This window comes from Varroa destructor, unplaced genomic scaffold (assembly GCF_002443255.2).
Source record: "Varroa destructor unplaced genomic scaffold, Vdes_3.0 BEIS01000001.1, whole genome shotgun sequence".
Lineage (NCBI taxonomy): Eukaryota > Metazoa > Arthropoda > Arachnida > Mesostigmata > Varroidae > Varroa > Varroa destructor.
The window spans coordinates 9,774,027-9,798,975 of NW_019211454.1; the positions used below are offsets into that span (position 1 = coordinate 9,774,027).

Sequence of the window (24,949 nt, forward strand, 5' to 3'; positions counted from 1 at the left end):
TATAGGTTCGTTATTGTTGGCCTAATTCCGTGTAACGTGTGCGAATTCGGCCGTAAACGATGTCCTGTTGTCGTTAGCAGATGATATCTAGTTGATGTTAGGGTGATCGATGTTGCTTATATTATGTTTTTAATTTTTGCCTTATTGGGATAGGATTGCTGTTGTGCTGATTGATTAGCTTTATTTATTTTTTGTCCACAAGTTGAATAGCATGGTGCTGTGATGTATGGATGACAAATGCATATAATCCTAGTTAGGTAGTAGTTGATTGTAATTGTTTTGATAATAACAACAGAACGCTGCGATGATTGTGAGCTCTGCTAGATTACGATGGGATAGGTGAGATGACGCGCTTCTTCTCCGCTAGCGATCCGCGCGCATTTTAGTTGCCCATCGACAAGTTACGAATTAGCTATTGCTAATTCCGATCCCAACAATTGCTTTTTAGTTCTTTGAGGTCTTGCTTTTACTGCCTCAACTTGTCTCATGCAAATGCCAGCACTTAGCCTAGGCTACCGTTGCTGCGTTTATTGCTGCGGCCTGCTATTGAAGTTCCAATGAGTAGTATCAATCAGCTAGATGTTCCTGGCCGCGGGGTCGTTTGGGTTTAGGGGCTTTTTGGGCTCCGACTGCTGCGGCGGCGGCGGTTTTCGGGTGACCTCTTTCCCTATATGTACATATATATATATATACACATATGTGTATATATATATATATATATACTGTACAGAGGTCTAACCGGAGGCTATATAGCCAGATTGACTTGTCCCGTTCGGGCATCCCAACATTTTCCGCCAGCTGAGCCTTCTTTGCTCTGTTCCTCCCTGTTACTAGATTTTCGCTTTGAGTAGCGGGCCATGATGACAACAGCAACGATGCATGAGGGGTTGTGGTGCTAGTCACAAACAGGAAGACTCAATTGGAGCCCACCTCCGTTATCGTCACCACCATCATCATGTCAGTGAACGGTTGCTTGCGCCCCCTTCAGCAACTGCGTACTCACGTTGTCTAAAAGACTCTCCGAAGACGAAGAGACAATCGATAGAACAACTGCTGCAGGCTTCGTATCGCAACACGTTAGGCAAGGCTAAGTCGCGCCATGATACGAGTCCTGCAACGCAGAGTGTTCTGTGTCCACCCATCTGCGTAGTTCATGAACTCATTTACAAGCCAGTCTGACGGGAGCGCGGGATGTTCAACGAGATGCCGTGCTCACTGCCGCTATCGCCTGCATCATCGGAACCTGCATTCTGACCACTGGCCTTAGCGCTGTTGTAGTACACCGGAAAGTCGGGTTCAAGGTCGAGATCGCCATCGGGGTTGTAGTTCGGTAAAGCCAACGGCACCTGTACAGACGTTAAGAGGAGGGACAAATTACCTCCGTAATATATCTACTTTTATGTGTTCTCTTAGGGATTCACTAAATGAGCTTAACGCTTATACCAGATATCTTCTTTTCTCGGACGTGCGTTTCATAACGGTAAGCTGCTTCGATGTAAGCGTGCGTTACCGAGCGTTCATCTACACGAAAACTTACGCACTTCAGCTTTGACGTAACTTTGCTGTTTGCAAAACTGGGCCCAATACGTACCTGAGAGTCAGTGTGCTTGGGACTGTGAGCCTCTATGCGGTGAACCTGAAGTTTTGGTCCCCAGTCGGCAGTAGGTTCCATAAGAACCTTCAGTCTCTACGAATAAGAAATAAGCAAAGTTTAAGGATTGGTTATCTAAGCTTACGCAAAGCTATTACGATTATACCATGTATGACAAATTATAGCGTCAAAAATGCTCACGTAGCAGATCCTATCATCGAATATCCCGCCGCGCATACCAGTAAAAAGAGGTCAACGCGTACGTGTCACTTACTAACTTAACTTACGGTTGCATAATCTCCTCGAGATCGGCTGAGTTTATAGATTGCAACGCCGGGTATGGCTGAAACCGACACTAAAGAAAGGGTCCAGCCAAGAGCAGTTGCCCATCCAGGGTAGACATATCCACCGTATCTAGTGGGTTCCATCTGATATAACGAGAAGCCCAAGATCATCTACATTCAAGAACAAAAAGAAAAGGTAATTGGGCAACGATTAGCAAGCGTTACATAATATTTGGCAGATCAACTTCAGGGCAAGCATGAAAGATACGCACGGGTTATTATCCACAAAAATAAACGAGTTGCGCTTGTTATATCAGATAATGATAATTTGTTCGAATAACATTCACCAGACTCACCGAAATAAGGGATGGCACGACAAATTTCCAGATCAGTTTCCAGTAAACACGTGGGAATGGATATTTTTTGAGCATGACCTTAATGTCATCGAGGAAACGATCGGCCTCGTATACCCAACCTATGACAATCACCTCGGTAAGACCGATCGTTAGAGCCGAATAACTGGCGACGTAGTCGTCCATCAGTTGAAGCACGTACATACCACCTCGCGTGCAAATCACACTGCCTAAAGCGAACATCGCACTGCAGATACATAACAGCACGAGAGGTTTTCGATGGCGTAGACGCTCTGGCCATGTGTCAACAATTGTAGTAACCACAGTTTCGACAATAGTAAACTGTGTGCCCATGCCAAGGGTCATCAACATGAAAAAGAATAGGGTTGACCAAAACGGAGCCAATGGAAGACGCGCCACAGCTTCCGGATAGACGACGAATGCGAGACCTGCGCCTTGCGATGCCACTTCACTAACCTCGATACCAAGGTTGTGCGCCATGAAGCCGACGATTGAAAAGATGACGAAGCCCGCAAAGAACGAAGTTCCACAGTTTCCAATACAGATGAAGAATGTGTCCCTGTAACATCGGAACACCGAGTTTATTATCGTATGAATCCGCGCCAAAGTTTTGATCGGTCAGCTACATGGGAAAGCTTTGCGCCAGCCACTTTTTTCCTCTTTCTTGGGTTCGTTCAGTTGAGTGAACAACTTATACTGACCCAGATATGCAGTTGAAATCAATACCAATAATGAGCGCCAGAAAGTGTCTACTAACTTGAGACAATTGTTGTGAAACTTGTTATAGCTGGCAAGTGTGATGAGGCCCCCCCAACACGGCGAGAGTGAGAAGAAGATCTGCATCGCGGCATCACCCCAAACTCGGGCATCGAGAAGCCGGTGCCATTCGGGGGTTAGGTAGAACATGATGCCCTTGTCGGCGCCGGGCAGAGATAGTCCCCGAATTAGAAGGATTATGAGTACGACGTATGGGAAGAGTGCAGTGAAGTACACTACCTTGCCCATGGTTTTCACGCCACGTGACAAACAGAAGAAGACGATTGCCCAACAAAGGAAAAGGCATACAACCAACTCATAGCGAATACCGCCTAAATCGTGCAGTCCCTCGGTCAGGTCCAGAACGTAATTGCTGCGAGAATGAACAAGCATAACAGAATTCATTTAGGTTGAACAGCTTCTTCTTTCTGTCCCAAACTTCTTTTTCCAGCAGAGATCAATATTACCATATCCGTAATTTGTTATTAGTGCACGTAAAAGTTTCTACTTACTGGAAGTATTCGTCACTGGCTGTTTTACTCCACACTTTGAGTGCTTTATATTCAGCGTACGTCTTATTGTCGATCTCGTGTGGGAAGAAACAGGTACCGTTCACGTCCAGAACTCCTTTATGTGCTGTACAATTGGTCCTTGCAAACCTGCACCAGTTGTTTTGGGCAAAATAAACACAAGACAATGTCAAATCAGGAAATTGAATGAAGCTAAGTGATCTAAACCTCCTCTCTTTACAAATATATTTTGCTACACTGCTCTCTACGGCAAAACTGAGCCCATACGTATAAGGCGCAAAGGCCTTCCAGGTGAGAATGCGACCATGTTGATACTCCAAACGAAGTTACTAGTTGCTGTTCTATATCGTTAAAAATTATCAATAAAAACCTACTTCTGACACATGTGAGTATTCCACTCGTTTTCACAGCCTTTCCATGGAAGGTCGCTAAACATTGAAGTAATCGAGCTCCATAAGTAGAAAAAGGCCCATGCTAAAATCATGTTATAGTAAACGCCCACGAGGGACGACATTAGGAACATCGCGTAGCCGATTCCTGGAAAGGAACGAATCCAAAAAGCAATGATTATAGTTATACGTCACAGATAACATCAATATGGGTACGTATCGTTACCGACACGGAACGTAATTAGTACATTTCGCATAATGCTTTTCGCGCAGATACAAATTATCTGGCCAGGCCCTGGCCTTATAGCTAGCTTTCCAAGCGATCATCTTTCATTTAGCTTCTGTTTGATTTTGCCATTTGGATGACATGTGTATGATCTTTCTGTATTCTTTTGTCGTTTTCAAGCAAACAATGATACCTTGGAACAGTGGCGAGACTTTCCAAATTGTTATCGGTCCCTCGCTTGCGTATTGACCGAATGAAAGCTCCATGAAGAATAGCGGGATTCCGACAAACGATAACATCGTAAAATACGGAATCAGAAACGCGCCTGCAAATATAGTAAATGATGTTGAACGTTATGTCGTCTCAAAGCATTACGAGCCCACTTTTAACGTAGTAAAATAATGCATTCTAATAATAGACGTTTAAGTTTGAGATTGTGATTGCCATGATGGAAGTTTCTTACGGTACTGCTGCATTAGCCGCCATGGTCTCAGCTTCGAAGGTCGCTAAATACATAGAACTTCACCGAGGTAAAAAGAGTTGCATAAGGAAATGTTGCCCGCAGTGTCAAGCTGACAGATGATCTTGGATCGTACTTCAAGGAGCGGGACAAGTGTCTTTTCGTCAATAGGCGTCTAACTACGTGTTTACGTTCTGCTGTGGGCAATTCATTCAACCTTCGTCCTTTGTTTTCATTGACGCTAACTCGTCGCTTATTATTGACAACAGTCACAGTGCGGCAGCCTGCCAACACTAAAGACGAACGACAGACATATCGTACTTCGGTAGTCAACAACAATTATTTAGCTACTGCTTTTCGAAACGCAACAAAGCAATAGTAACCGATTAAGACGTTCAGGGGTTTTTTTGAACAAACATATCACGAAATCGACATCTTCTGTACGATCACTGTAGCATATTTAAACATGCCATTGATTTCAACTTATTCAGAGTACGAAAAAAATCAAAGAGGGCGAGTGTTTCTGTGCCATTTTTTCCTATATCACGTATTATAAGGTAGTTTTTTAGCTGAAGGTGCAGCATTTTCTCCAGATCATGAAGTAGGAGCAAAGCCCTTTTAAAGCGAACTCGAATATCAAAACCGAGGCAAACTGACAAACTGTTGCCATTATGTAGGTACGTTAATGAAGTCCTGAAATCGAAAGTGCTTGTGCTATCTGAGATGATTTAGAAATTCAACATAATACGAGCTTTCTTGAAAAGAGACCTAATCATTATGAGCCTATTATAGTGGGTGCCGGCGTAAGGCCGTATGCTTAACTTTATTCTAGGTACTGTATTTACACTAGCTGCTTTATTTGTTCAGGAGAATCTTTATACAAAGCTTCCACTTTTTTTTTCTAATCAAATCAAATTTAGGCTATTTTTAAGAATAAAAAAAAAGGTTCTCTTCAAATTTCTCACTTACCTCCACCGTTGCGGTAACAAAGATAGGGAAACCGCCAAATATTGCCAAGACCGACAGCATAGCTAAGACACGATAGTAAAAACTCGAACTGCGAGCCCCAGTTACCTCTTTCCTTATTTTCATCAACGTCCTTCGATGGCGTGACGACGACTGTGGGTACGACATCTTGCGACATCAACGCTGCGCTACTCGCATTATTCGTTTGCTGAAAATTTGCAAAGCGAAAAGTAAGAGGGGAACAATAGGAATAAGGGAATTGTGTGAAGCTATATGGTAGCCATCAAAACTTCATACAAAGATGCACCAGCCCAACCAAAGTGTACATTTCTGCTAGCCATGGTGCAGATAAACGCAATGTCCAACAGAAAAACAGCTACAAGAGCGTCGCTGGACGCCGCTACTGCTTCAGACAGACTAAATCGGCTAGCTTGATGCTTTCGACCAGATTAACTACAGCAATAGAGGGCGTGATAGGTGACGCATCGTCCCAATCTTAGTAATAATGACTAACCACAACCTGTCGTTGTCCACAGATACACAGTAAATAAATGTTTGCTTCTATGAATAAATTTATGTTATATCGACCAGAAAAGACTGACAAGCAACTGTAATTACGCTTATATCAGGGTATAATACACTAGACTACGCTGCTTACCAATACCGATATAGCTCTGTATACTGAAGACACCTGTTCTAGTTGCTAACGGTCTCAAGGTTTAAGCCAACAGGGGCTACCGGCGTCTGCTCGGTCGACATACAACGTCATCAGCCTCCTTTGTCGACGATTAGACACCTCGGAATACATGCGGGAGGACGACTTTCGACATAGGCCTTCGAAAGAAGTCCTTGCCACAATGGATTGATTCGCAAACGATGAAAAATTTTTTGTTTTCGCCAAAAATAACAGCAGGGAAAAAGCCCGCTTGTACTCTGTAGCAATAGAAAGGCAGTAACACGACTTGGTCGTGAAAAAACGTCGAACAAAGGGGCATTCTGCTGTTTTAGGGATGTTTTCGCCCTTGTGTGCGATTTCAGGAGCTTGGTAATCTACTTTTCAGACGCTCGGACAGAAAACTGGTTCCCATTATATTCTCTTTGGTAGATACTTTGTTATATTATTATACCGTCATATCGAACGCCGCCTCCGCAAGGCCGTGTAGCCACTTGTAACGCTTGTCGATTATTAATAGTAAGCACCTGATACTAATTCATGCACGTCAATGCCATAAACGACGCACGCTCGAGTATTTACGTATATAGCGAGTCATGTTTTCATCAGAAGGGTAAGTTGAAGTGTTTCTTGGCGGGAGGGGAAAACAAAGGCACGCGCTGCGTGTAAGGACAGGAAAAATGAGCAACGTTATTGATGCGCACTCACTCAGAGTGAGTGTCTTCTTAATAACGTCTATTTCTACTCCTACCCAATGTTTGTTCAGAAACCTCTGAAATAACAATTTTAAACATGCAATTTTCTGTTCCGATTCTTCTTCAGAACTTGCCCAGACTTACATGAACTTCCTGGATAGTGTTGATAATAACAAGTTTAGCTCAAGTAGTCAATAAAGCCGTCTCTTCCACCTACTGTTTATTATATAACTACCTAATAATATTCAGAGCCGTTGTCAAGGCCAGCTGCTGCAAACAGTAATAGTAACATTAAATCGTAATTTAATAAACAATATTAAGGGTAAGAAACTCGTAATTGGTAGAAGGGACGTCAAGCATCGAGCCAATGGCCAGTTTATGCTGCATCGATGTGGAGGACTTGCGTGAGCGCGCGAGTTGGGAACAACGGAAACTTTTCGTACGACGTACCTCAATTGTCTGAACTGTAATCTTGGGTTTCTTTGATGATTTCGGTTTATCAATTATGCGTGAATCTTTTTGATAGCTTACTTTTAAGCGTCACCCACAAAATGCTAGGAATAAAACCAACTGTCGCTCCTGCTCTGCAGGAAAGCGCATTGCCGAGATGGTTCCAACACAAATTTCCAAAATCATCAGTAACAGCCTGGCAACGAACTTGCTATTGTGGGGGTGAAACGACAACGGAAATCCCGTCGACCCTCGGCGAGGCCCATTCCGGAGATTTGATTTATCGCGCATTTTTTTCGCGCAACTTTTGCAACATAGATTAGACATAGATTACAGCTTGTTGTTTCGACAAATGATCATTCGAGCAAAACACCATAAGATGTAGTCCTAGTGTAGGCTATCGCAGTGGGAAGGTTAGAAAGATCCCTGGTCCTCCCCCGCAGATAGCAATAGCAGTAGCGACGAGCAGGCTATTAACTTCATAGCCAAAGGACTGTCTCCGAGAGCCTTGTACCTGCAATTACTTATTTTCTTGGTAGCACCACCGCATTTTCTCTACAGCCGATGATTACTGTAACGTTATTTCCACCAGTCCTATACGGTAGTGCTAGCCTACCATTAGAAAGAAATATATTTTGGGTAGCTGTTGACAATATCTGGCAACTTGGGCCTAGCAATCTCCTAATGCGCGCTCGACTGAAGTGTATGATAATTGTTACGGACCTTGTTTGGCTAATCTATAACAGCTGGACCTTTTTAGGCTCTACTTGCTCGAGGTTCGATTGAGATTGTTACATTTAGCTTCCGTAATACGTGTTTGTGTTGCCAGATGTTGATAGAATAAACTATGTTTGATGCGAAATGTTTGACCGTTTCCAAATAGTACGTACGACGCTATATTGTTATCAATATATCACGCCCTAATGAAAGGCTCCAGAATAAAGATGATCATCAAATAATATCTCCTAGCAGGCTATGAAACGTTAGCTATCGTATCGGCCTAGTCGGAAAATCCCATAAGCGATCGAGGCTCTGCTAGTAGGTCACGTCAATAAATATAAATACATTAATTAATAGCATTTGTTGATTGTGCTCGGGACGAAATAGAAATAAAAGCGAAGGTGTATTCATAGATTTGCTGATTGGCTGGCCTGATTTCAAGGGAAATTGCGTACACGCCGTTAGTTGACAACAAAAATGGGGTTCGCTTGTGACCGTGTTATAGCCGTTCGAGATTAGATACGGTCGATCAGGTAGCAGTAATGCACCAGGCAGCGATTATTACAATATGCGCCATTGTAACGGTTCTGGTGGGAATGTCGAACGGCCTACGCGCTGCATTGAATGTATTCATCCAGGCTAACTCGTTCGAGATCTCGTGGGCAAACGAATGGTCCGCCCAAGAGTTATCTTCGTTACTATTATCGTTGTTGTTGTTGTTGTTGTGTATGATAGAGGGCTGCGTTCACGGAAGGCCACCCTCAGTAAGCCGCTATAAGGGGTCATGCGACCCGTTACGTCGCGGTTCTTGACGGCAGAATGTGTGCGTTATGGAGTCGATCATGACGAAATGTCCATGGTCATACGTATGTAGGCATAGTTTCGTATCGGAGTCAATGAACCATGACAGGGTGACATCCCGCACAGCTTCACAGAGTAATGCAAATGTGAGAATACCCAACCAAAAAGTACAGGAGGTTCGAGTACTGGACAGAGCAAAATGAATATCAAAAACAGGAACCTATTGTTGACCTTATAAACTATATAAATTGAAGTTCAGCAATACGAAGTCGTATCACAATCGAAACGCAAAACAAAATGAGGAAAAATTAATTCTTGGGAAGATGGTACACATTTTGAATCGCTTCTTTGATATATGGCCCAACTGATATTCCATGGTGCCTACTAGATAAATTGTGTTCCGGGCGGCTTACATCTGGCAACGATCTTGGAATGAGGCGAGTCAATACAGGCATGATGCGGCCATGTGAGAGACATTAACCTCGTTTAGACGCTCATAAAACAAGAAAACGTGCCGTGGAAGGTGGCGTAGGAAAAGCGTTTTTTTTTTGTGGAAAATGTTCGCAGTTAGCAACCTTACAGCAGTTAACAAGCTACGGTTCCACTTTTAAGTAAAGGGGGCTGTAGCTTTTATTTAGAATTACTACCTTAATTATTCAGCTATATAGGTGTTCCATCGTAGTGTGACAATGGCCAGCTCCGTTCTTTCGAAACGAGCTTGTCGTCACCATTAAAGGTTACATAGCAATTCGGATATAGCGGTTTTGGCGTGTGGTGTCTTCGGCATTCGTATAGCGTAACAATCACCATCACCGCAACAATATTTTTTTTTTTGCTGCTTTTGTCCTTGGTCTCTAAATACCAGCAAAGCTATATTTCACTAAGTTTCTACTGCAATTGTTCTAATTGCCGCCATCTTCAATTTTCGTTGACATCTGCTTATAAACCCAATTGTACCGTACATCATTTTCACATCGAGCTTTCTGCAACATGTAAACATGCTTGGGCTACTTCAACTGTAAATGATGTAACAGATGTTGCGGACGTTAGTTGGTAGAGACGTCAAGTATGAACTATTTAGTGGAGAAATCGCTAATGCAAGAAATGTTAAAATATTAGTTACACAACCCAGGAAAACCGAAGTCGTTTTATAAAATTTATGAAGTTTTGTAATGTGTGTTCAGCGTTACATAAATAGGCAAAATATCTCGACTCGGCGAAACACAGAATAAGACACTTTACACAGTTTGAGGTACAGCTCTCTCTTCATATCACACTTATTTATAGATATATTCAGACATTTTACACGATCTTATCGTTTGCACAGATATGCATCATTAATATGGCGTAAGTTAGAGAGGCAACAGGGTTACCCTGACCGTACACGATTTTAGAAAGGACTTACTATAGACAAAGATGCGGTTAAAAGAATTTACAAAAATTATGGTTCAGTGCTCTTCGCTCCAATTTTGAAATCTATGGGGGCAGGCCCGGGGGGGGACGGGGGGGGGGGGGGGGGGGGGGCAAGGTAGTCAAAGGCAAAGAGACACAATAAAAAGACACACCGTTACCATCGCAATGTAGTTGTAAACTCACTCAACCTGGAGGGCTTTTACTAATACATCGCCACTGTCACAATAAAGATGAAAAGCCGTTTACATAAGTGTTAAAGCCGCGTAAACGATCCCTTCTCATCTCGCACCGTCGTCGTCTGACAAGACGAAATGGGAAACGGCAGGGTATAGGGGGTCTCTACAGGTCAGAGAAGTAGAGGATTTGACCACTGACAGCGCCACTGTCAGTGCTGAACCCAAAAAAAGAATGGCCCAGTAGGATGATAGAAAAACTAGTTGGACGGAAATGGAATTCGGGGTAGCTATGGCTATCGCATATCAGAAAGAACAACCCGTAGATCGGAGTCCTTGGAAAAGCTTGAGTAAACGCTACCGAATTAGCGGAATGGCTTTTACAAGTGACTGTTTGCCAACCTGTACTTGAGGATGGTCTTTGAGAATGTAGTTACGATTCAATTGGTTACGGTAGAGGTAATTCCACTTACAAGTACCAACGAGAATATCAGCATCTTTACATGCTACCAAAAGCCGTGTACATACATTTATACTGGGCATTACTATTTGGCTTTCAGACATTACGCATGAAAGGTGCGCTGATTTTTCTCTGGCCGAGTCCGAGACCTCAGATATTTGTCATTCACAGAAATCATTGGCTTCTGGTCTTTATATCAGTTTTAATTTTCAAGAGTATTACTAATGTAATGCGGGTTAACGGAGTCCGTATTGCATTTCCACACCGAATATATAAGATGGTGCTATGAACGAAGCGGCACTTCCCGAGACTTGTTCGCAGTAAGTGGTTGAAATACAGAATAAATGCACCTTTTATTGAAAAAGACCATACGTTAAGCAGTAAAACTGAAGTCGCCTTTTTTAAAGGCAAGTCAAGATTACACCAATGCATGCATGCAGCACGTGCAAGGAATTGACTTTCAGTTAAATAAGCCATGAAGCATGCCATCAGACAATCATCCGCGTGAAACACCGTTAAGTAAGTCGCTTGCGGCAGAGTCCCTCCTGGCTAAAGGTCAGGTCGCGGTAGAAGAAGATGCTTCTTCTTTTGGAGGATTTCAGACCTCTGTTACCTTTTACCATGATCTTGGTTCGTTACTTTAAGCAGTCATGGATGCTAATTTGGACATAAAGCAACCAACATCCAACTTTCTCTATTCAAATTAGTCAGTTTCTCTCATTTGGAGATACTATGTTCAGTTTAATAAATTGAGAGGACCCGGTGAGATGAAAGAACGGGGTGTATTTGTGATCTGTACTGTTATTCTCAGCTAACGTTGCAGAATTGTGCCATTTTTTTTTTATCTTTGCTAAATTTCATCACAATTTGAAACAGAGTATCGTTTGGTAAGACGTTCGTGTCAGGTTGACATGTTATGTACAGATCGGCCTAACGAGTTTGATATCATGACAACCACGAAAAACTACGAAGGTAGGGTAGCTAGAACTGTAATTCGGGGACTTAAACACGGCTGGACATTAACTGATAGTTTCGAGCTGCTAAGCGTCATGCGATGCTTTCCGGAATCAGAATAGAGTTACGCTTTCGAAAATGTGTCCTTTTTTCGAAACTGTGCCGGAGACAGTACCCGTAGTAGAAAGGTAAGCAACTATAAACAGACATTCTAAAGCTATATCTGGTTGAGGCTAATTAAGGCTACAGTATGTTGCAGTTGTTGCAGTTTCATTATCGGGGTCGTTATCGGATCAAATCTCACGTCTATCGAAAGACTTCATCGAAAAAGTGTTGCCACAGCTAAATTGGACCAATATTTAAAGCCTTACCGCGTTTTAATTCCTTGAACAAAACCTCTGTGTTTCGCATTAAATTTTAGAAGCAGTGAGAAAATTAGGGAAATTTCGTATTCTTTTCGTAAACATATTTGAGAGGTAATGGTAAAAATAGATTGCTTCCTGCTCCATTGTGGAGTATTCAGTGGAAAAAGAACAAAATGGCGAAACTTGCTTATTTTATTAAAGTTAACTAAGTCATAATGAGACGTTGTAATAACGAAAACAAAATTGAAAAGCCAGTTTTCTTCTGTCGTGTGCTTCTAATGTTGTAGATGCAACCAGAGACCCTTGCAAGAGCAGGTCGGTGCTATTATTTGGCAGCCACACAACATTTTGTTGTGGTGAGATGTTTGGGGGATTTGATTTTCTGAAGTCCTAAATCGGTGATAAGGTCCTTGGGTGCGGATCTAGCGGCCTTAACGTTCGACCGGAGCGTAGGGTGCTGCTGCTGCTAGAAACGAAAAGGGGGCTCTTATGGCAGGCAGTCGGTGTAGGAAAGCAGCAGTATATCGCGTCACATTTTACTCAGTGTATCTTCAGGATGATATTATAGCAGAGACTCAAATTAGCAGGGAAATGGGGCAAAGTGGATCGTCGTCGTCAGTCAGTGTTTGGGTTTCCGTCGCTGTCTTAGCGGCGTCTCGGACTACTATCCGTCATCAGCAACGACCGAAACGCAGGATTCGGTGAACGGCAGGAAGGCCTTGTCTTCGAGACCGTCGAACCTCAAAAGCATTGGCCTCATGCTAGTATTGCAAGTAAAACCGGGGGGTAGATATCTGTTAGCAGCGGGTCTCGTGTCAGCTATAATAAAAAAAACAATAAGATACCCTTGGTGTACAGGCGCTCATAAAAAGTCCGTGCTATCATATCCGAATAGGACAGGGAATAGGTTGAATGTGCGACATGTCTGGAATACGGCGTGGTGCCACGGGCATAATAACACTGCTTTTGTCTTAAAACTAGCACGAGGTTATTGTAACATGGTGCCTTTTTGGAGCTCGATAGACACCAAATAAACGCATCCATAATAGGCGTACAAAAAGACTTATGTAATAAAAGCGTTCGAATGATTTATCAAGCATCATTCCACCTCGACCTTATTCTGGACCCGATGCGGTCAGCAGCAGACGTACATTTGAGTCAATCCGATCCCGAATACTCGTTTTATCTATATGAAGTTACGTACAATTAATACGAGGGCCTTCAACGGTCAGCGATAGAGTTCTAAAAAAAAACCATATCTTTCTCCCATGATTTAAGGGCGCCGACACAATCTCATGTCATGGCCAAGTTTGTATGCAGTATTTTGCAAAGGACTGGTTTTCGATGAAATGTGAGGTTTTTCATTAATTTCACTACGTTCTAGCAGACGTGTAGCGCGATCAGCAGACCCAATCAGTTGTGGCCTGAAGGCAAATTTAACAGCGTTCAGCAGCCTAACGCTGTGCTGTTATCACTACCTAAAGTAAGTGACCTATACTTGACGGATACAGCAAATGATCGCCTGTCGAGTCCTGACCTTCGCTATCTGCCCTCTTGTACTCGACGAAGTAATCGTCTAAGAGACCGAGTTCTATAGCACAGGGAAGCAAGCATGTAAAAATAGGTGACACATCGGTATGGTTTCGTTACAGTTGTATATCTTGAGCCACGGCACGTCGCAGAATAACTTCGAAATGCAAAATTGCATATTTAGTTGTGGATGAACGCATTCCGCTTTTTACGGTGCTTTTCTAAGTGTTTTTCATTTCATCAACTGATTGGTGTAGATCTGATGGTGCCTGATGTTTACTTTGAATTGATTTGTGTTAATTATAATATTAATTATTACTGGGACTGTTAAATTCCGTATTTTGGATTTTTTTGGGTTTTCGGACGAAATCTTTAATTTTTTCTAATCACGAACTATAATTACGGCTATTATCTCTGGCCGTAAATGAAACTATTCATCCTGTAGCGGCGAGTCTCTTCACGGAAAACGCATCAGGATCTCCTGACCGAATCTATTTGCACGACTCCAAGCTAGTCTTGTTCAGATAGTGCCATACCCATTAACATCGATTACATACCTGATTGTATCTATATACATTGTAATAAAGTAGCAAAAACAACACCATGTCTATTACGCACTTCTACATATCAGTAGATAATTAATATACAAGCTCAAATCGGCGGAACTACAAATACTACAAATGATTTCCCGACAAACACAACTGGCTTAGATCGGACATATTATTGGCTCGTCACAAAGCAGCAATGTGCCGATGACGAGTAGCCGACCGTGATGGCGGCTATCGAGCCAAACTGTTACTTTATTGGGTGGCCTATACCCGGTATTCTGGCAACAGAATTTGTCGAATAGAGGGCCCATAAAAATTGTCGTGATAGCGTTATACACTAGTAAAATGTGCTATTATGTACATTGAACTGCGTCGTAGAACGGGGCAAGTTAAATCTATGTAACAGTAACCTGCCCCCATGATTTATTTATATGTAGTGCAGCGAGCGCTGGCTGAATGCCAGCTTTTTTTTGTCAGCAGGTTTGGGGTCGCATTCTTATGTCGTTTACTGTACCGCAAGAGAAGGATCGGCCTGTATATCGTCGACTGATAAACGACACGATTTGAGCATCTATTGCGCAAATAGGCTCATTCCGTTTTTACTTTCTGTCACAGTGAGTGATGAACACATCACTTCCCCACGCGGTACCGGCACAAGCTTTGCCATATTCGTTATATCGGTAACTTTTTCTACCCCTTTTTCAGAGTTACCGGTAGCTGCATTTACTTTGTAGAGATCAAACCCTCAAACAATTTCAGTGGTTATGCTCATTTCTAGTTGATTCGATGATAACACTCACTTATATGATCTCCTAAATAATAGCAGGAGTCAATCGAATTGAGTTGAGCAGAGCAGAGCTATCCTTGAAAAACGTTTTCACATTATAACATGGAGGAAGAAACAACTCCATCCGATAGGCCATCAGTCGATTTCAATTATTGTAAAGAATAATTAGGAGTAAGTTAAAAGACGGCTTTATTAGGCATCAAACGATTGGCATACACAATAATCGAAGTTAAGTTACGTTTCAAATTCGAATACGTCGTAATTTTTCTAGTTGCTATATCTACGATGATTATTTTTCTGAGAACTTTTTCGGAACGTTCCCTTTCTAGGCATTTAACTGTACATTAACAGCATTTTCTTAAAGTTTTTTTTCTGAGTTTCTTTCCTAATACTAACTGTTCTGATGGTCTGACGGAAATAGGCGTCGAGCGCGCAGTTTCTTTGCTCGAGGTCGATGTACTTTGAATACTTTACCGGTGCCTCTAAACTTATTCTCCGCTTTTAGTTCAAGTTCCATCAGCCTCAAATGGAAGTTTTACCTCGTGGATTTACACTGTTTCGATTTCGATGTCCACCTTAGCGAAGTCGTCAGATGTCCACTATCTACCTCGCCCTATACACCCATAGAGAGTATAAAGTTTTGTTATGCGCTGACAATATCCGTGTCCAGTAGACCAAATTCACCGAGGTCAGAATTTACTTGTTCGGCTCTGGCTGAAGTAACTGGAATGAACGTTCAAGTGACACGTTCCCGTTTTTCCCTAACCATCTTATTCTTAGGCGACATATGGTAACTCAGGGTGAAGAAACCAGCTCGTAGCGATCAGCTGAGGGACTGACATGATCAAAGAGTTGATTGTCGAGACAACGAAAGATTAAGACACGATTATCCTTGTTACTGATGTTGTTGACAGTGGCGCAACAACAAACGGCAAACTTCTTCCATATCAGTTCATTCTGCCGTTGTTTTGCTTTCATCATTCGAATCGATAGCCAAAATTACCCACGATTTTATTCGCCAAAGAGATCAGATGAGACGGCTTGAAAACCAATCGCCACGGGTCAGCGAGGAGAACTGGTCCCTATGATGCCGACGGTTCAAAGCAAAAAACAGTTAGAAATTAATTGTGCAGCTACACAGCTATACGATACCTCCCGTTAAATTTCTATTAATCAGGACAGCATTCAATGCAATCGGTATACGCTCAGCAGTCCCTCATAGCTCGCCGTAGGGACATAGTCGTCATGGTAAACAGGCGTCGGGTAACATCGAATAGGAAAGCCGTTTTCTTGCTTTGCCTAATTCTACGGACAACTACGAGGTTTCGTGTAGAATGAGTATACCATTCTTTTGTTGGTGAGTAGTTCGCTAGAAGGGTGGCATCAAACCAATAGACCAATGGCTCCACCGTCGAATCCAGTGTTTCGTGTCTGACCCCATTTTCTATTTCGCTCTAGCTGCCGTTTCGGAAATTCGTCGTCCTTCGTGGCAGTGGCGGCGTTCTGGATACTGCCTGCCACCGGCATCGTACGGGCAAACGAACACGCACATACGCTGCAGATAATAGCAGAAGTAAACGACGGTATCATTTTGTCGATCTCCCGTGGGGCTCCGCCGGTTTCCAAGCGTTACCGACGTTTTAGAGGGCAGGCAGATGAGAGTAATAATGTATTACTATTATCTGCCAGCTAACCAGATCGTGGTGATAATTACGACAGTGAGGCGAATACTGTCGCCCCAACCGCATATGTACTGCAATCGGTGCTGACCCCATCCCCCTTCCCCCCCGGCACGCACGCACACGGAATAAGAAGAAGGAAAAACGCCAGAAGACAGGCAAGTGCGAAGTGAATGAATGGCTAGGTATCTGCGATAAGGAACCTGAAGAAGAGCGTATTTCGAGAAGAGAATAAGACTATGCTAACTGGAATGTATCTATAATAATAATAATAATTAGATAGACAGCTCATGTATCCGCTTTCTGTCGTTCCTTGTGGAATCAAGGCATTGTATGTGTTCAGTTACCGCTCTTATGTTGATTGATATGATGTTGCGTGTAGCAGATGAACGAGATGGCAAACAACAGTAATGGTTGTCTGAAAAGAAGCCTGTCTCTCTCGAACAGACAGTTGTTTTTGCTTTGCAGAAACGATACTGCGCTTTTTTAGCTGCTATCATTGGCTCAAGGATATAGGTGTGCTACCCTTGACACTGAATAACAATCTCTGACATACTACATTTAGGCAATCAGTCAGCCACAGTGACGAACTCTTATACTGTATTTCGGCGTCAGCGAGCGGCAAAAAATACAGCAGGCTTCGCCTACTTCTTCGTATTAAACCGCAGTGATTGAGTCGGTGTTGTATCCCCTGGTCGAAACGATACGTCTGGTTATGGTACGGGAGATGTACGTGTAAAAACGTAAAGAAGAGACGTTCTCTTGAATAATAATAATAAAAATAGGTAGTTCAAGTATATAGAAATGCTCGGTAAAGAGCGACACTGAACTCACGAATAGCTTGAGATGCCCGCGTCTGTCAAAGAACAACAACCTACCTGTGTTAGGCGGCGGCTACCACAACGACCATCATTATACTCAGCACATCCATAGCCATAAATGATCGCAAGCCGTGAACTGCGGTCAACTGGACTGGACCAATTGGTTTTCCGAGTGGGCATACCAAGCATGGCTGTGCCCACAGCAGCCCATAGACGTGCAGCTACGGCACTTGTACACGAACCATGCACCAACGCAAAGATAGCAACGAACGCCTTTAATTATTAGCCAGCGAAAGCGTACCACAAAAGGCAATAAAGACACTCATCTTTGTCGCTTTCCGTCTAACATTTTTGTGTTTTTCGTTTGTTTGGGTTCATTTGACTTTAACCTCAGACCCACATTTCGCATGCGTTCCGGTGGCTGCGCAAGCCCGACGCGACACTCGGCGAGATGTACAGGAGATATATATCACATAGGCATCCCACACGCGCGGTTTGACCTCTAAAACGATGAGGAAGTGAGATTGCTGCACTTACAATGGCAATAGCATAAAGTCAACTGAACAGAAGCTGTCTGACACTGTAAAATAAGTATTTGTGCGTAGAGATAAATATCAGACATGATTTAGGTGTAGAAAAGGCAGTGAGAATCTGCAGAGGCCGTACATCTGTGTCTGTTGCTAAAAATAAAGCTTACAATACATTTTTGTTTTAAAGCAAACACTTACACAATGGTTGGGTTGGTTAAAAATACATGTGAATTTTTCAGAATCGGGTTATGGAAGTCTTCCTATAAAGTTATTTGCGAGTGAACTTTGGGCCACTAAGAAGGAAGGGCTAGTTCTTGATTCATATATAAATATCTACGTAATATTAAAAAACAATTAGTATGGCTTTTATGCAATTGCCTCTCAAGGGGTCAGTTTAGAAGTTAAAATCTAATATTTTTCGTCCTTTAATATAGTTGCCGTCGAGCGGGCCTTCTAGATAAAGTTTACTAGTACGGACAATCTTGCTTCTGCGGGGACCCACAGAGACAACGTAACCCGATAACGACGTATTATACCTTCTAGTCCAACAATGCTCAGCGTGTTGCTGGTTTCATATGAAAACCGCGTAGGAGAAGCCATAGTGAAGAGATTGCTGGCCTTCAACGACGTAATTTTAAGCATTTGGTCGAAGCACGCGTTCTCCTCCGTAAGTGTTTGCGCTTGTTATTATTAGAGACACAAGCAATTGCTACAATAACAGGCGGAACACCGTTGGAGAAACACCTATATTTTTATCCGTCAATAAGATTAATGGTTCAAATATAGAAAACCAATCAGCCAAAGCAGTGTCGAAGTAGGAACCTATCTATTTCAAACCATGTGACGATTTCACTATCGTCAGCTAGCCCTACGTATTTAACGGTCTTCGTCTCGAGATATTAGGAAACAAAAAATATTTTCATAACAGTCTCGGCCTGCGGCCTTCTCTAATTAAAATTCACAAATCGACCCAAAAAGATCCCCTCTACTATATGATTTTCGGATACGTGTCATGCATATACATGCTGCGCTATATGACGAGAGACTTGAAAAGGTTCAATGTTCAACGCACCGATGTATCGAACGAGCTATAGCTAGTTTTGTTGAATGGCCGTTTGCTGTTCTGCACGCTCGTACTATCTAGTCCTTTTGCATGATTCTTGACGATTTTTTGACGGTAGATAATCCTCCTCGATGGTGTCTCGCAGTCTGTATGCTGGTGAGATATCGGCGGCACGTGGTGCCCTGACAGACCTTCCGTGGATTTCTGTATGTCTTCGGATATGTAGCTAGTAACTTCCTAATAATAGCAGTGGTAATTGTAGTAGAAAAACCGTAAACGGAGTCTTCTTTGCTCTACAAGATCTGCTACGCATGACAGCTATCGTTGATTACACCTGTTTCACAAGTGCAAACTACAATTATAACAAACGAGTCCACACGCAACACCTTCCCTGCGTTCTTCATAATCTTCATCCACGTATATTATGACACGCACGCACACATCCCGGCATAAGGGCCCGTGCCATAGATATGGGTATAAAAAGGCGCTACATGGTATCACTGAGCTCTACCTGTCCCTTTCCTATAGGTGCCAGATCATATGCAGCGACAGCGCAGCAGAAGTAGCGTCCGTAGTGTGCGCGTTACGTGGACCTATTAAGTCAAACTATAGAAAATTATATCGTTCCCTTAGTTGGTTTTTACCTGCAATGTTTATGATCGTGATGTTCCTCTGCATGCGCTCGTTTATTTCCACCACAAGAACTATGGTACGGGGCCGGCCCGCTGGCCAACTGGAGTAGAGGGCTTCGAAATCTTAGCTGCGAAATTTTCTTGTGACATCTATAGTTATTCTATGTTTTCTTCCTCGTCGGTGCTTCAAGCCTAGACTGGCTCTGACGCTAGTGCTGTTGCTTTGACTCGCAGTGAAGGACATCTTGGGGTTGGCAGAATAGAGAGGAATGCCATTGGAAAATTCTATAACGCCTATGCTGTCTACCACGCATTTACTGTTTGTTTAGGGCTACCAGTTCAGAGACAAGCACCACCATAATGGCCTGTGTGATGAGATTCTCCGAAGCGGTTAACAATGGTCCTGCCATTCGTAAAGCCGAAGCCTGGCGTGCCCTAGGTCTAGTACGACGTTGCTATGCGGATGAGGAGATAAATATGGAGCGGTTTTGTTAGCACGACGTGTTTCCACTTTGGGAACGACTTGGGCAAACGAAATAAAAAGCGCTTGTTCTACTGTGTTAATAATGCCAATTTGAAGTTTTTTAAGCATGATCTAAAGTGGCGTAGGGAACGCATTCGGTCATCTTAGTGATGCCGACTGCTGAGACTTTTACTTCAGCTAGTGAAGTGTGCTCCGCCAGCGTTCAACTACAATAAGCCGATATAAAATACCTCGGAAAGGCAAAAACCTGAAGAGGTTCTGTTGAGGGATAGGCCAGCCAATCAGTTGCACTATCATTTTTCAAAAGCTATTTCTACTACCTGAAGACAAATGCGCACGTACATGCGCACAGGTCTCAATCCCAGCATTTCTATAAGGTGACCCCGGAGGAGGGAAACGTCCTGGCCAGGATGACTCTCCGCTATCGTTGTTTATGCATGCGGGCGTGTAAAATGAATGTAAGTTTGGCTTAGCATTGTTCTATCCCTCATAGATCAGCAGAGATTCCACTGTCGGATAAAACAATTTGAAGCAGACAGCCCGACAACAATTTGCACCGGTTACAAGATTTGTCGCAGCAGTACCAGCCGCGCGAATGGTAACAACAGAAACACAATGTAATGAAAGAACTCAGCATCTAATGGCATAACTACTTTTACTATTGCTATCACTCATACCACATGACATAGCAAACAAACGGCCGTAGAGGATACGGCTCATATAACTTTCTTTTATTTAGCCCTGGCCCTGTTCCAAGAGGCTATAAGTCATAGGCGTCACTGGAGAGTGGAGAAACACGATCGCACAAATGTTTTTTACTGACGCAGGTCATACGGCGAACTACTGCAGATTCAGATAGATTAGCAAGCAAATACGACGAAAGCATGTCGGTCCTGAAGATTGTACATCGCATGTGTTGTGTTAGCCTAATACCTATCAACCCTTATCCGATCAAAAGATCAGAGGGACCCGCCCTTTTGATTATGTTGAAATGTTGTGCCCACAGCTCGAATTGAGCTTAACGGAAGTACTGATGATAGTGAAATATAGGACCCCAGCTGTCTGATAAACACCAGCATTATAAACTCGTACTCGTGCAAACTTATGCAACAACAGCGCTGTGTAACGAACGATGGAAAACGGAGTTAAATCAGACCAACTTAAACGCACGAAACACGTACGTGCAGCTGCATGTACTGAAAGCCCCTAGTGATGAAAAAAGAGCATTGACACGAGCTAGTGCCATAGCGCAGTAGGTGCTTTGCGTTTTACGTTGATCATTGTGTAACCTGGCAAGATAAGACATCTTTAATCCATTTGACGCACGCGTTCGTATCTCAGCACTGTTGTCTGTCTACTTATAGCTGGATGCACTTTATCATTGTTTTTACCTTTACGACAAAACATGCATATCAGCACTTAGGCATATCAAAACCCAATTCGGTGCCGTCACCTTCCTCTCCGTCTGTAGTATCTCTTTTTACTTTATCTCCACAGATATACTTATAAAAACGCCTTTCCGCTTTAACAGAAACGTCACGAGCAACGCGTCCTCACTGCCTATTGTGAATTCTGTTGTCCAGTGTTGAGTTTTCAAACAGATAAGAAGCGAATGCTGTTCGGCCCGATCACCAAAATAGAGTTGGCGATCTAAGTCGCTCATAGTGAGGTCTTCGTTACTTTACTGTTTCTCTAACATTTTGCCGTTATCAATCTCATTCTTCCTCTCTGAGCTGTTGTCGTTGTAACGACGCTTGCGCTGTAGCTTTTCGCGCTTGGTATGTCGATGACAGAGCGAAATGAAAGGCCTATCCGTCCGGTCGGCCTCTCGATAAGCCTTTGATGAATACGCGGTGATATAATGAAAAAAAATGCAGGGAAGGCCTCTAACGGTGCCGATGCTGGCACTGGCAGCGGCAGACCATCAGCAGAACGATTTTACTCTGCGCAGCCATCTACTATTGAGTTTTCAGACCCATCAGCGTATGTTAATACGCAACTAATGTCATTGCTGTCACAATAGAAACGAGCTAACATCGAGATGGGCAGCATTTAAAGCCCATAGTCTGGTTGGGTGTCCATCTATGGCTCGCGAGTTGGATATTACCCCCACACCAGTCTAGGCAGACAGCGGTGGCTGACGGACACCGAAACAACCGGCATGCTATGTCTATGTACACATGTGCATAAGTAATCTGCACTGCTGGCTTTCAGTTGCCGATTGAACCCGTTTCATTGTGTCAATATGAGTCGGAGTATTGTCTCTTCGCGAGTGACCAAGAGTCAGAGCCGTCATCGGAAATACGACGGCTAAATTGCCGATGTATCTGTTGTTGTGTCGGATATATTGTCGTAATATATGCGACCCAAAGTGTTGCTTTTGTTAGCACTAAGATCAGTTACCCCATCGCTCAATGATGCTAAGTTAAAATATGACCAGAAAAGGATCCCGCTAGCGCTTACTCGAGGAGAACAGGAGTGGCAATTAATTATTTTTCTGTTTATAAATGTGACTCTGCCGAAGTTATGCTTCGTAAGTAATAGATCCGCTTCTGGCTGCCGCAACAGCAGCTATTATTGGATACGGTAACAGCGTGGTAACTCTCCGTAGCAGAATACATTTTACCAGTGCGAGACGTTAGAGGTTACTTGTGCGCGTCTGATTAACTGACTGAGCTTATCTCTTTGTATTCTTGTGTATATGCGTGTGGCTGGAATAAATAACAAAGGGGTAACAGACGCCATGATGGAAATATAGCATGCCAATGAACTTCTCTGAATCAGAACTGCGCAACGGTTACGATCTACCGAGGAAATTTCAAGGCCAACGACGATATTAAACAAAACTAGACAACAACAACAGTCTGCTATCCAGGGGACAAATGCTTAGTCGCCCGATAGCAACCGCCGTACGTCGCCTTCTCTGTAATCATTATTATCATCATCACCAACAGCCGAAAGGGTACACACAATATGTCTTATACCACTGGACTTCTCTAGCAGTAGCAGCAGCAACATAAACATTAACGGTCCGAACCGGACCGCACGCTTTCGGAACTTTTCAATTCTCGATAATCATCATTATGATCAGGAATAACATCGCTCTGATCAGCATTTTCGTGGTCGGCGACACGATCTCGCTTGCAGACGGAATAATGGCTTGACGTGGGGGCGGCGGCTGCTGCTTCTTACGCTCTGGCGCCAGCGATGCCGATTAAAGTGGCGGCGTCCAAGCAGTTTGAACAGCAAAAAAGGCGATAACGCAGGGAGGCAATCGATACCCTTTATTCTCTTTGTCTATATGTCGTTACAATCACGTGTAGTAGATTTTATGTGAGCGACAAGACCGAGATGGCACGCATGGGGCAACACAGATAGAGCAACCGTGGGCTATTTCTATATTTCAGTAGATAGAGCGTATGTTGTTGTATTTACAGGGCTGCTACGGCACCTCTAAAAATCGAACTACGGCCGCGCTTATTGGCATCAGATATCTACGGTGGACTCTAGAAACGCTGTAGAAGAAAATACGCAGACCATCCGGCTTTAAAAGTAACAAACACGGAATGTCCCAACGTGGCGGTCATGACGACGGCACACATGGTCTAAGTGCATTGGTCGGATGATTGAACAGACTGTGCCGTCAGTGTCGCGGCTATACAAGTAGCTAGGATACAAACAGAGTGGCGATGATTGAAATCTCTGAGCAAGAGACTTTCATCGTGATAAAATTATTACTTCGCATTATTATTATAGCATGTTTCATTATAGTATCGCAGGCGATCGAATAACGCTTCCAATTTTCTATTGAAACTTCCTCTTTTCTACACGAGTTCAAGCCGTTTAGTCGAATAACAGAAATTAGCGGCAAACTTCCTCATATCCAACACTACCGAACATTGAAATCGAAATATGACTGACATTACCGCCGTCTACCTAGGGCCCACATAGTATAATACGCATTTCGGCTGCCGCTACCGGTCCCGCCTATCGCGTCGTTTAGCTCCTACAGGACCAATGAACACCCAAACGAAGCGCGACCAAGCACCAAGCGTTGCAGTGGTTTCTGTTTTCTCAACATGTCCCATCGATGGCGCAATAAAGGCTCCGGATGATAATCGTTCAGAGCGATTTGCTCACGCGCGCTCTTTCGGCGATCTGGACCAATTTCGTCCTGGTTCGTGCCAATCTCTTTAATGTCTAATCAGCCGATGCTAATAATTGGAGACTGTTTTCTCACTAGAAGTTAACAACTTGGCCGCCTCGATTTAAGTTCGTTTGTATTGATGGCTTTGCAATTACTTGCTTAGCAAACTAGACACATTTCGGAAATGATAAATTTCACGATGTAAGACTGTGTGTCCGCTATAGAAGGTGAGCATAGAGACCATCTAACGATACCAAAATCGACACGGTTTTCTATCGACTTCTCTCATAGATCAGGAAGACAAGCAACTGTATACGACTCTTTGTCTGTTTCCCACAAGAGATCTTTTGTCAATTAGCATTAAACCATTTTTTAGGTACAGAAAAAGCAAAATACATGGCGTTGGTACTAAATGTTAGGCACAGGAAGGGCACGGTGCACTGCTACA

The 24,949-nt window shown here is 43.2% G+C and overlaps 1 protein-coding gene across 5 annotated transcripts in view; it reads right to left on the reverse strand.

The window, feature by feature from the left end:
* Window positions 1–776: 776 nt before the first annotated feature.
* The window catches only part of LOC111250878 (sodium- and chloride-dependent glycine transporter 1-like), a 39,729-nt gene continuing 15,556 nt past the window's right edge, over window positions 777–24,949 (reverse strand). For 2 of the 5 annotated variants that reach the window (XM_086977217.1, XM_022806797.2), the window contains 9 exons: window positions 5,580–5,784; window positions 4,344–4,475; window positions 3,910–4,072; window positions 3,518–3,664; window positions 3,007–3,378; window positions 2,232–2,808; window positions 1,879–2,046; window positions 1,592–1,687; window positions 777–1,346 (listed from right to left, as the gene is read on the reverse strand). In XM_086977217.1, the coding sequence (XP_086833343.1) occupies window positions 1,164–1,346; window positions 1,592–1,687; window positions 1,879–2,046; window positions 2,232–2,808; window positions 3,007–3,378; window positions 3,518–3,664; window positions 3,910–4,072; window positions 4,344–4,475; window positions 5,580–5,784 (2,043 nt within the window). In that variant the 3' untranslated portion in view covers window positions 777–1,163. Of the gene's footprint in view, window positions 1,347–1,591; window positions 1,688–1,878; window positions 2,047–2,231; window positions 2,809–3,006; window positions 3,379–3,517; window positions 3,665–3,909; window positions 4,073–4,343; window positions 4,476–5,579; window positions 5,785–17,702; window positions 17,850–24,949 lie in introns of those variants that run through there. The other 3 variants (XM_086977216.1, XM_086977215.1, XM_022806818.2) reach the window with 3 other exon arrangements.